The following is a 13,011-nucleotide window of genomic DNA, read 5'->3' on the forward strand; positions in this document are numbered from 1 at the left end:
GTCTGCTTCTTCGGAGGCTCTAGTTTTGATCTGTGGGCGTAATTGGAATGCATTTGATGATTGTTCAGTGGGGAGAGTATGTGATGATCCCGGAAGGGGGTGGGCACTGTCATGTCTGACTTGTCCTTTCTTTTTGATGAACGGGTACCTGTAGCAACAGGTCCCCTTTCTGCAGGAACAGGGCCAGGTGTAATTAAGATTAGACCTGTTGTTGTTCTTCCCTACCTAGTATTTAAGATATGTTCAGATCTGTAACCAGGCTCTGGTTCCTGGGAGATGCATGATTTTGTGCTTCCAGCTCTCTTGGACGTGTTGAACACTGATATTACATTAAACGTGGCAGCTTTGGGCCCTGTGCACTTCCGTGGGTCAGAGGTTTGCATGTTGTTGCTCTTTGTGTCCTGATTCTTTTTATTCACACCCATGTTGTCGTATTCTGTTCTGTTACCACTTCCCATGTCATTCTGTTCCGGCCCACAGGAACACTTACCCACAACACACATCTTCCTCAGCTGTCAGTTTGTTTTTATTGAGGAGACAGACAGAGCTCCCCTGGGCTCCCTACCCGGTGACAGCTTACTTGTCCCTGTAGACACAGCCTTGCTTACTTTGGCCTCTTGTCACATGAACTTAAGAACACCGTATTCTGTGTGTCTGCACGTTTGTGTATAAGCGGGTCGTCCGCAGTTCAGTCCCGGGTGGTCTGGATGATGTATGTGTTTCTGTTAACACAGGGCTGCACTTGTGACCCTGCCCATTTTCAAAGTGTTGAATACCTTAGGATCTTGCCACTCAGGCTGGAGCAGTGCATCGGCATCAGTTGGGAGCTTGTTAGAAGCGCAGAACCTTGTGTCTGCCAAACCAGAATCTGCAGTTTTAGCAAGACTTCCAGGCGATTCTCATGCACAGAGAAGTTTGACATGCACTGTTGCAAAGCACAGTTGAAATTGAAATTATAACTTTGATGATTTGAAGGCACTTTGGGTTCTTGCAGATATTTAAAGTAATGGTTTAAATGCAAAAGCACAGTACTATTAAACTTTCCAAGTACCCATTAAAAAGTTTTATGAGGAGGCAAAGATAACTGTGTGACTTTGTTGCAGATGTCAAGAGTAGCCGCAGGAAAGCAGTTTGCGCCTAAGAATCATAGAGGATTTGTTTCTTTGACGTGGGCAGTGCCTCCCAGAGCTGGGCTCAGGGGAGTTAGAGGGTGTGGTCAGGTCTGCTGATTCACTTGGTCCTGACTCACGGCTGCCTGTCAGCTGTGTCCTGAGCTCTGAGCTGGTAGGCAACAGAGAACTGGCCCGATATTGCCTGCTCTTAGATCAGTGCAGATATAAATTGGCAGTAACAATGCAGTGCACAGGAAGGGCTGTGATTGAGGAAATAAAGGAACCGACACAGACTAGTGGGTGGGTCAGGATGGCCTTCTGGGTTCAAGGAAATGCACTTCAGTCCTAAAGGGTGGACGGCTGGCCAGGCAGAAGTAGGGAGCAGGGCATTTCAGGTATTGCAAAGGGAATGTGCAAAACTTCAGTATGGCTTGGGTTTTGAGTTCACAGAGAACATCAAGAAACAGGGCAGGAGGGCGAAATGTGGGTCTCCAGGGGCCTTGAAAGGACGTGAGAGTTTGCACCTCGTCTTGAGATGGTGGTGGGACAGGAGCAGCTCTCATAGGGGCGGCATGGTCAGACAAGACTTGTCAGTGGTGGGGTGGAGCTCTGGGAGGAGTCTGATAAGCAGGTGGTTCCTGGAGGGGTTGGGTCGGGGATGGCATGGACGTGAGTGGGGCACTCAGAGGGGTGATGTTTCTGAGCTGGGATGACGGGAGAGAGGATAAGGTTAGCATGTGACTTGTTGGATTTGAAGTGCTTGTGAGATTTCTAAGTAGAAACATGTACTAGGCAGATGGAGAATTCTGGGCTGGAGGTACAGAATTTGAACATTTGAGGCATAGATGGGCTCTTTGACAAAATTGTGCTGATAAAATGAACCTCAGAAAGTGTCCTCCAGTGGGAAAGATGGAGAAGCCACTAACCCTGGCTCAGTGCTGTGGGAGCACCAGGGGATACCCGCAGACAAGCGAGGTCCTGCCGTGCGGACGGGCAGGGCGGAGCCGCTTGTGAGTCGTGGTCTGATGTGCTTTGTTTTAGGTGACAGTTGACAAATGGGAACCTTTGTTGAACAACTTGGGCCATGTGTGCAGAAAACTTAAGTAAGTGAAGTAAAGCGTTTTTCAGAAATTTTCTTTGTGACTAAAATTTTACTTAATTTTGTGTAGCTGTTTCCATAATTTTTTTTTTCTATTTCCATATTTTTGAGATCCTTTAGTTTTCTTGTACTTGGTTCTTCAGATATAGCAAGCAACTGAAGAAATGTTTTTATTACCTTTGTTAGTATAATTTTATTTTAGAAATATATTGAGAATAGTAATAACTTCTGTATTCTTGGATTAAATGCTTAACTGTTCAAAATTACTTTAGAAGAATTAGGACAGTAGCACCTAATTAAAGCCATATTCGTATCCTAATCCACTGCTTTCCTCTAGATGCCAGTTTCACAGAGTGATAACTGGTATGATATTAGATCATAATTGAGAAAGAGACTCTTTGGTTAAATAAGTTTGATAACCTTGAAGTTACTCAGAAGTTAGCAGGTTTTTCAGGGTATCTTGCAGTCTTTACTATGCATGATGAACTGCAGCGTTTCCCAGACATTATCGTGCACGAAACCTTTTGTCACCAGGGTTTCTATAGAGCAAGTATTCTAGAAAATTTGGGGAAATGCTACTCCAGGTGACTCCTGTGGACCTTAAAGCAAAACCATTTAGTTCCTTTAACCACCCCTGGCATGGGAAGCTTGCCTTCACCTAACAGAGGCCTTGCTGCGTGATGGGGCCAGGGCTAGGCCCAAGAGTCAAGGGTGGGGTTCAACTGGTGGCCCTGTGGAACTGTCTGCACTCGGCTGGGAGACAGACTGAAGTGGATACACAGTGGATGTGAGGGGCATTGCCACGTAGACCATGACTGTAATATAGGGAGGTGTTTCTGTGTGTGCCCATCCGGGAAAACCCGCTGTACCCACTGACTGCTTCTCTCTTCTGTTCTCCCTCCTCATAGGAAGTATGCTGAGGCCTTGGACTACCACCGGCAGGCCCTGGTGTTAATCCCTCAGAACGCATCCACCTACTCCGCCATCGGCTATATTCACAGTCTGATGGGCAACTTTGAGAACGCTGTGGACTATTTCCACACCGTACGTCTTTCGTTTGTACCAAGAACTTTAAATCTGATTGAGAGTTACCACTTGTTTGAAACATCTTTTCTAGGCAATGTTTTCTTATTTCAGAGAAGTGCAATTTAAAATGTACGTTTTAAAATTCTTCAGGCAACCTTGGATTTTACTCTTTTCTTTGCAGAGAAAAGTGTATGAGTTGTCGTACAGTTCTCAGATGTGAGCCTTACCTGAGTATCTGTCAGCGCAGCTGAGCTGGGTGCACGTCTAGGGAGCCCTTTGGGAAGTCTAGTCTTTCTATTTATGACTTAAAAGTAATTGCCCAACATGAGCAGAACTGCTGCACTCGTCATTGGAACAGGCTCTCTCCTTAATCCATATGCAGTATTTCATCAAATCTAAGCCACCGTTAGTAATTAGAAAGCAAAAAGATTATGTCAAAACTTATGCTGCCATTTAAACTTTAAGTCTTTCCTGTCACTTTGGTTTTTTTGTTTGCTTAGAAAAAGTTCTCTTTTGGACATATTAGGGCATAGATTTTTGTCAGGGAGCACTCTGTTATTTACATAAAAGAAGATATAAGTGAAATTGTTAGGATATTCAGTTCTTCACGTTCAGAGTTTGGTTCTAAGTCACTTTTGTACCAAGTGATCAATATTCCTGTTTTCCCCAAAATTGTGTCCACATGCCAGTACACATTCCCCACTCAGGTGTTTCCCAGCTAGTGACACTGGCTCTGCCAGAAAGTGTACCAGAACGTTTCTGGATAATGCCCACAACTCATTGCTTCCTTTGGGCATTCTTCAGGTGGTATGTGGTCTAGTCTGTATTACTCATGTGGCCGCCAGGCCCACACTGCTGACACAGGCGTGCTCACCACAGTGAGACCAGCTGACAGCAGTAATAAGAAGCCACCTGTTGAAAGACTTCCAAAGTTCAGATGCTAGAATTTGAAAAAACGTGGGTCTTCAAATTGATGAAATAACTGTATTTGGAGAAAAAGATAAAATATGAGAAAATACAACATTTCAAAGTTACATTAGTGAATGATAGATTTGTAACTGGTTTGCAAGGGTTGGTTAGAGATTTCAGGGAAGATGAAGTCCTGAAATACCACCGAGATGACCAGATACTTGTTGAGCAGGAGTGTGGACTAAGCAAGTTTTCTAGTTTTTGTGACCTTTCAAATGTCTATATTTAAGTGTTACATAATGTATTTCTTTTCTGTGTTTTAATTAATACAGAAGGTTTCGCGGGCTTTTTAAAAATCCTTCTGGAGGGCAGCATTTCAAACATAAAAGATTGAATAGTGTAATGACACACTACATACCCATCATCCAGTTTCAGCAGTTACGATAGCCACTCATGTTGTCTGTATAACAACCTCCTTTCACTGCTATCCTGAGTTCCCTGGAATATTTAGAAATGAGATCCATGGCAACGCTTTAAGTCAATCAGAAAGAAACAGATTTTCTTGTAATAACCAGGCTGAATCTTCTCTGCAGGCCCTTGGTCTTAGGCGAGATGATACATTTTCTGTTACAATGCTTGGTCATTGCATTGAAATGTACATTGGTGATTCTGAAGCTTATATTGGTAAGATTATAATTGTTCTTATTGATGTTGTAGTCCATATCTTAGATCGTTGTATATCTCTGTTTAGGTGTCTCAGATTCTCATATAAATTCTAAGTTTATTTTTCTGATCATTCTTGCTATAGTAGTATCAAGAAACTCCATTTATTTCAATGGAAGAGCATGTGGGGATTAATGATTCATGGCTTCCCTAGTGGCTCAGAGGGTAAAGCGTCTGTCTGCCCGCAGTGCGGGAGACCTGGGTTCAGTCCCTGGGTTGGGAAGATCCCCAACCCAGGAGAAGGAAATGGCAACCCACTCCAGTATTCTTGCCTGGAAAATCCTATGGACGGAGGAGCCTGGTGGGCTGCAGTCCCTGGGGTTGCAAAGAGTCGGCAGGACTGAGCGACTTCACTTTGACTTGCTTTCACTTTCACTTTCTGTGTATCCGTTCACTGTAAAGTCAAGTACTTGCTATATTCACTTTCTATGTATCCATTCACTGTAAAGTCAAGTACTCGCTTTATGCAAAATGCCATTTAGAACATGGGTGATACACAAGAGTCAGTCTATCTGCATAACTGAGAAATCTTGAGGGGTTTTTCTAATAAGTAAATGCTTTACTGTTTTACAATGCAGAGTATAGCATGTTAATCTTGGCACTTCAGTGGACTGTTAAATTGCCTTATGTTCACATTTCAATGCTATGTAATTTTTCAAATTTTTATAAATGATTAGCAAGTCATAAGGTAAGTTGGTATGGAGTTGTTGGAAAAGACCCTGATGCTGGGAAGAATTTAGGGCAAGAGGAGAAGGGGGTGACAGAGGATGAGATGCTTGGATGGCATCACTTACTCAGAGGACATGAGTTTGAGGAGACTCAGGGAAACAGTGATGGACAGAGAAGCCTGGCTTCGGTTCGTGGGTCATAAGGAGTTGGACATGACTGAGTGAACAACAGCAAGAACTGCAGAGGTAAGTTGGTGTGGAGTTGTGGCCCTTAGTCAGGAACACTGTAAAGGAAAGAATGCTGCAGTGAGGTTGCTTCCTGAGATCTTGGGGGGCGAAGACTTCTCTAACAGGATGTAAAAGCCTAAGGGGAAAAAGTGTTAAAGTAGGCTTCAATAAAATTAAAAACTTGAGAGCAAACAGGCACACTAGAGACCAAGAGAGGTCCCTTACAACATATACATTCATCAAGGAGCTTGTCTATATGCAAAAAATCCTACACATAATCCTACAGTAAGAAAAAGTGTCATCAAAAATGGGCAAAATACTTGAACAGGAGTTTCACCAAAGAGGATATTCAGAGAATTACAAGCAAATGAAGGTGCTCAGTGTCATTACTTACCAGGAGAGTGGATAAAAGCCATCATGAGGCATCGCTATGACCTGCCAGAACGGCAAGAAGAAACAAGTACTGGTAGTACCTGGGGTTGGCGACGGCGCAGAGCAGCTGGGACTCTCGCATGTTGTTATTGCTGGATTATAAATAGGTCAGACTCTTTGGTAAACCGTTTAACAACACGTTTGCTGAAGTTAAACAGGCCTGTTGTTGCCCAGTGCACAGCTCTGGCCAGCAGAGGCATGCCGTTTCCCACAGCCCTCAGGTTGGGTGGTGACTTGTGTGCTGGGCTTTCACTTGGCAGGGCTGGCGGTCTAAGATGGTATCATGCACAGGGGAACCACTGACAGAGCTGGGCCCCTCCGTGGGTCTTTACCCCAGGCTTCTTTATAGCATGGTGGTCTCAGGGCCTGAGGCAGAAGAACTAAAGTTTCAGGGCCCCCTGTAGGCTACAGTTTGCACAAAACCATTTCTATCACATTCTTTTCATCACAGTGAGTCACGGGTTCAATCCCTGATCCAGGAAGGTCGCACATGCCACGGGTAGTTTATTCATTTGGAGCCCCTAAGCCCATTTGCAATGACTGAGCTGGCGCTCTAGCAGAGCATGGGAGACGTGACTACTGAAGCCTGCGCTCCCAGAGCCCGTGGTCCGCCACAGGAGCAGCCGCTGCGGTGAGAGGCACGCCCTCCACAACCAGAGAAGAGCCTGTGCAGCAGTGCAGACCCAGCACAGCCCAGAATAAATGCATGAATGAAAACTATTAAAAAATGTCTGGAGACCCAGTACTAGAATGGATGTTTGCCTGCCCTCGTAGAGGTCTTACAAAAGGAGATTTCTAAGGTGGTTCATTACATGTTATTTTATTGAACATATAATGTTACGTTACATTCGGGTGTACAGCATAATGATTTAATATCTGCATTGTAAAATCACCACCACAGTAGGTCTAGTTAACATCTGTCACAACACAGAAACATTTTTTTCTTGAAATGAGAACTTACAAGGTAAACTCTCAGCAACTTCTGAATATGTAAAAGGGTGTTATTAACTGTAACTGCCATGCTGTGCTGTTTTTATCTTTAGCAGACTTGTGTGTTATCTGTCAAGACATCTGTTACTGAAAGCTATTAGTTTGAAGCCTGTAAAACTGTCAAGTTGTTTACGTCAGAATAGTTGAACCTGTGCTAAGACACTTTAGTCGTGTCCGCCTCTTTGTGACCCCATGGAGCAACCTGCCATGCTTCTCTGTCCATGGGGTTTTCCAGGCAAGAATACTGGAGTGGGTTGCCATTTCCTCCTCCAGGGGATCTTCCCCACCTGGGGATTGAGCCAGCGTCTCTTGGTTCCCCTGCATTGGCAGGCAGATTCTTTACCAGTAGTGCCACCTGGGAAGCCCTGATAGAGCTGGGCCTCTCCGTGGCCCATCCATTATTCTTAAAATTTTGATTTGTGGAAAATCAGTGTGTTTCTCTGGGCCTGGGACTTGTGACTGTACTCTGGCCAAGTGCCAGCCAGGAGTTCTCCATCTGCAGCTGCTGAGGAGGTCCTGCCCACAGGCTCCTGTTGGTGCTGACTCCTTTGAGGGTAGGAGGCGGCTGCTGAAGCCCTGGAGCTGAGCCTGCCTGTGCTTCTGGGAGCCTTCCCCATAGTCTGCCTTCATCATAAAGACCCATGGGGCAGAGAGACATGGGAACATTTTCGTTAGCTATGCATGTGCTCTTACAAGGACATGTGACCCAAATGATAGAGCAGTGTTATGTATTGCTGGAAATGACACATGGGATTTTCTGTGTTGTTCTTACTGTGGTGTGTCTGTCTTTTTAGGAGCAGATATCAAAGACAAACTAAAATGTTATGATTTCGATGTGCATACAATGAAGACATTAAAAAACATTATTTCACCTCCGTGGGATTTCAGGGAATTTGAAGTAGAAAAACAGACTGTGGAAGAAGCAGGGCTTGCACCACTAGAAACCTCAAGGAAAACCCCAGATTCCAGACCTTCCTTGGAAGAAACCTTTGAAATTGAAATGAATGAAAGTGACATGATGTTAGAGACGTCTATGTCAGACCACAGTACATGATTCCAGACTAGTCCCAGTTCCCCTTTGTCTTAGAGTAAGTCTTTCCTCTCATCCTTGTCTTAAACATTTCCAGTTTCTCAACATGCATCCGGACCCCATCTCTGCATTTAGGAATGGATACTTGCCTTAAGAGATTGGATTGCACAGTTTTGCAACAGATGTTTTCTGAATCTACAAAATAGTAATGCAAAGTGAAATAAAGAAGGTAAACCATCTCTCATGTCTTTTTTTCAACAGACTTTTATTTGGGGCTAATTTTGAACTTACAGAAAATCTACAAAGATAGTACCAAGAGCTTCCATATGCTCTCACCCAGTTCTCGTATTTTTAACATCTCACGAGGCTGTGAGGCTTTCATCATAACTTAGAAATCCACCTTGGTTTTCAGTAACCAAACTCCAGGCGTTTGGGATTTCACCAGTTTTCTTATGAATGTCCTCTTTCCACATCTGCATTTGGGAGGCCTAGGCTGTCAGATCTCTTAGGCTCCTTGGCTGTGACGATGTCTCAGACCTTGTCTTTCATGATCTGGACAGTTTTGAAGAGGACTAGTCAGATATTTTGTAGAATTTCCCTTAGTTTGGGTTTGTTTCAACTATTTCTCTTGATTGGACTGGAGCGTTGGGTTTGAGGTGTGAGGTACCTTTCTCATCACATGTGCCAGGGGTGCGTGTTGTCAGCATGACTTACAGGAGGTGTCAACCTGATCACTGGTGGCATTGGAGTCTGCCACGTCTGCCCTCTGAGAAGTCATCGTTCGCCCCTTTCCACACTTTAGAAACAAATCATTAAGTACAGTCTACCCTCCGTTAGACACAGGGTTTAAGTTAAGCTCCATCCCCTGGAGTGGATGGTGATTTCATCTGTTTTCTTCTGTTTATTCATTTTATTTATTGATCCCATTTATTTATCAGCACTGACTCGTGTAAACGTATTTTCTGTTTTCGGTTGTAATTCTATACTAATGTTACTTGTGGCTTCGTTTGTTCTAGCTTTGGCTGTTGGAACTCTCTCAGCTTGGCTCTTCCGTCCTTGTCACTTGCCCCAATCCGTTTGTGTTTTTCTTCTGCATTTTTCCTTTATTTTGGTAAAATGTATGTGACAAACTGTGGACTTGAGTTAACACTAATGCATCACTCTTGGTAACAACTGTATCACATTAATGCAAGATAGGGATCCGGTGGAGGGGAGCAGTTAATGTATGGGAACTCTGCTTTCTTTCCCATTTTTCTGTAAAGAATGTGTGCATGTGGGCATAGGTAGTCCTTTTATTCAAGTGTATAATTAGTGGCATTTATTTCCAGCTTTTCTCCATCACTCTATAAACAGAAACTGGCCACTGAGCAGTGACTCCCCACTTGTCTCTCCCTCAGCCCCGGGTTTCCCGGTGGCACAGTGGTAAAGAATCTGCCTGCCAGTGCAGGGGATGCAAGAAGCGTGGGTTTGATCCCTCATTTGGGAAGATCCCCTGGAGGAGGAAATGGCAACCTACTCCAGTATTGCCTGGAATATTCTGTGGACAGAGGAGCCTGGGGTCGCAAAGAGTCAGACACCACTGAGAGACTCAGCGTTGAACATTACCTGGTAACCTCTAATGTGATTTCTGTCTCTGGATTTGCCTATTCTCGATAATTTCATGTAAGTGGAATCATAGAATATTTGTCCTTTTGTGTCTTCTTTTTTTACTCTAGCATAATACTTCCAAGGATTATCCATATTGTAGCTTTTTTCAAAACTTTGTTCCTGTTTACAGTTGGACAGCATTCCATTACGTGTGTATTTACTGCATCCGTCTGTTGACGGATACTTGGGTGGCTTTCATCTTCTGCCTGCTGTGAATAATGCTGCTGTGAACGTGGCTGTGTGCTTGTCTGTCTGGGCCCCCATTTTCAGTCCTTTGGGTCTATGCCTAGGAGTGGGATTGCTGGGTCATGTGATGATACTGTGGTTGAGAGACAGCAGACTTCACAGTGCCTGTACCATTTTACATTACCACCACCACTGCACAAGGGTTCCAGGTTCTCTGCATCCTCACAATGCTTTTTACTGTTGCTTTTTCACTCTAGCTCCCATAGTAGGTGGAAGTGATAAATTTCATTTTGGTTGATTTGCCTTTCCCTAATGACCAGTCATGTTGATTGGGTACTATTGGCCATTTGTATATCTTCTTTGGAGAGATCTGTTCAGATACTTTGCTCACTTTAAAATAGGTTAGGGTTAGGGTTGAATTGATGATAAATGTAAGGAATTATTTCTGGGCTCTGAATTCTGTCCCACTGGTCCATGTGCCTATCCTTAAGCTAGTACCAGTGTTTGGTTAACTGTTGCTCTGTAGGAAGCTCTGAAATTCGGAAGTTTGAGTCCTGCAACTTTGTTCTTTTTCAGGGTGGTTTTGCCTATTATAGTCCCTTGAATTTCCATATTAATTTTAGATTTTTTTTCATTTGTGGAAAAAAAGCCATTGGGAATTTGATAGGGATCTGAGTATTATGTCTATCCCGTAAACAGGATGAGCTTTCATTTATTTGTCTTTAATGTCTTTTAAGAATGTTTTCCAGTTTTCATTGTCTTTTACCTCCTTGGATAAATTTATTCCTAATTATTTTATTCTTTATAATACCGTTGGGAATGGAATTGTTTTCTTAGTTTCCTTTTTGGATTGTATCATTCCTAGTGTATAGAAATAACTGAGTTTTGTTTGTTGACTTTGTATGCTGAATTTGTATCTTAGCTTTAATTTGTGTGTGTGTATTCGTTTTTTAGAATTTTCTACACAATAGGGTCATGTTGTCTGCGCATTTATTTTTGTCCACCAGATGATAACATTGCTTCATTTAGTTTCTTCACTGATCATGTGGTGTTATTTTTTTAGTTTTTTGGAAAAGTGAACACCTCATAATTAAGCCATGACCTCCTTGACAGTTCTTTAAGAGCTTCAAGACATTCGACTAAGCCGTTTTCCACATCAGCAGCAGTTTAATATCAGTGTTTAATCTTCAGAAAGTGTCAAAAAAACAAAACAAAACAGGTAATGTGTAATTGTTCTGCCAAGTACTTTTCTGTTACGATTCAGAGCTCTAGTATTTCGTAATAATGCATAGTTTCCTAAAATATCAGCCTTCCTGCCAACTTTAAAGTGACCGTGTTGTCATCTTTGAAGAAAAATAAGAGTGTAATGGTCACCAGTTGCTTTAAGCTACTGTCATTCATCCATTAGACCTGTGTTCTGGAGTAAAATGTAACCCTTCCTGTGACCAGTGCCATGTTCATGGGTGGAGTGTTCAGTTAGGGCTAGGTTCCCTGACATTTGGAGACTACGTAATACTGCTTTTGTTTTGGATGTAGTTCTGTGTGTATTTTAAACAAAACATGCTCGGTAATGTGTAGGAAGCTAGATTTTCTTTGAGCTGTACTTTTTTTTCATGTAAAATCACAAGCGATTTTACAAGTGTGTATCCTTCACTGTCTTGAATTTGTATTATAAAATTTTATGTAAGAATAATTTCATTACGCAAACATGAATTATAAAATTCTGCCATTTCTCACCATCAGCCCATTTTGCCCCTACCTTCCACCCTCAGGATGTAATTAACTCTCTTATCTGACAACTGCATTTTCCTTGGCTTCCCTCATAGCACAGTTGGTAAAGAATTTGCCTGCAATACAAGAGACTCTGGTTTGATTCCTGGGTCGCGAAGATCTGATGGAGAAGGGATAGACTACCCACTCCAGTATTCTTGGGCTTCCCTTGTGGCTCAGCTGGTGAAGAATCCACCTGCAATGTGCGAGACCTGGGTTTGATCACTGGGTTGGGAAAGTCCCCTGGAGAAGGGAAAGGCTACCACTCCAGTATTCTGGCCTGGAGAATTCCATGGACTGTATCATCCATGGGGTTGCAAAGAGTCAGACAGGACTAAGCAGCTTTCACTTTCTTTGTCACAATAAAAGCTTTTGATCAGCATAACTAGGCTTTCAATACAGAGTTGATTGGAGACAGACAAGGAAACTATTGATCTAGTGTGTGCAACTTCATCATAGTTTATTCCTATAGGATTGCTTTCAGTTCAGTTCAGTTGTTCAGTTGTGTCCAACTTTTTGCGACCCCATGGACTGTAGCGTGCCAGGTTTCCCTGTCCATCACCAACTCCTGGAACTTGCTCAGACTCATGTCCATTGAGTCATTGATGCCATCCAACCATCTCATCCTTTGTTGTCCCCTTTTCCTCCTGCCTTCAATCTTTCCCAGCATCAGCGTCTTTTCCAATGAGTCAGTTCTTCGCATCAAGTGGCCGAAGTATTGGAGTTTCAGCTTCAGCATCAGTCCTTGAAATGAATATTCAGGACTGATTTCCTTTAGGATGGACTGGCTGGATCTCCTTGCAGTCCAAGGGACTCTCAAGAGTCTTCTCCAACACTACAGTTCAAAAACATCATTTCTTCAGTGCTCAGCTTTGTTTATAGTCCAACTCTCACATCCATACGTGTGTACATGTGTGCACATACATGTGTACATATATAGGATTCCTTTAGACTTAATGAAACAATGAAAACGACTCCTTGCCCCCTTGCTGGGGTTTTTGAGAACTTGGTTTTGGAACTTTTTTTTTTCAGTTTTTTAGCTCATTTAAAATGACACATTTCTGGGCTTCCCTGGTGCTGCAGTGGTTAAGAATGCAGGGGCACCAGTTTGATCCCTGGCCCTGGAAGATCCCACATGCCACGAGGCAACTAAGCCTGTGCACCACAACTACTGAGCCTGTACTCTGGAGC

General features: G+C 43.2%; 1 protein-coding gene across 5 annotated transcripts in view; it reads left to right on the plus strand.

Moving 5' to 3' along the window:
* CDC16 (cell division cycle 16) overlaps window positions 1-11,087 on the plus strand; it is a 29,158-nt gene extending 18,071 nt beyond the window's left edge. For 2 of the 5 annotated variants that reach the window (XR_011569847.1, XR_011569845.1), the window contains 5 exons: window positions 2,154-2,215; window positions 3,120-3,255; window positions 4,740-4,830; window positions 7,982-8,446; window positions 9,546-11,087. Coding sequence is in view for 2 of the 5 variants with exons in the window: in XM_070800550.1 (XP_070656651.1) it covers window positions 2,154-2,215; window positions 3,120-3,255; window positions 4,740-4,830; window positions 7,982-8,241 (549 nt within the window). In the remaining 3 variants the exon portion in view is untranslated. Of the gene's footprint in view, window positions 1-2,153; window positions 2,216-3,119; window positions 3,256-4,739; window positions 4,831-7,981; window positions 8,457-9,545 lie in introns of those variants that run through there. The other 3 variants (XR_011569846.1, XM_070800550.1, XM_070800551.1) reach the window with 3 other exon arrangements.
* Window positions 11,088-13,011: the final 1,924 nt, after the last annotated feature.

The sequence above is a fragment of the Bos indicus genome, chromosome 12, assembly GCF_029378745.1.
Source record: "Bos indicus isolate NIAB-ARS_2022 breed Sahiwal x Tharparkar chromosome 12, NIAB-ARS_B.indTharparkar_mat_pri_1.0, whole genome shotgun sequence".
NCBI classification, from domain to species: Eukaryota; Metazoa; Chordata; class Mammalia; order Artiodactyla; family Bovidae; genus Bos; species Bos indicus.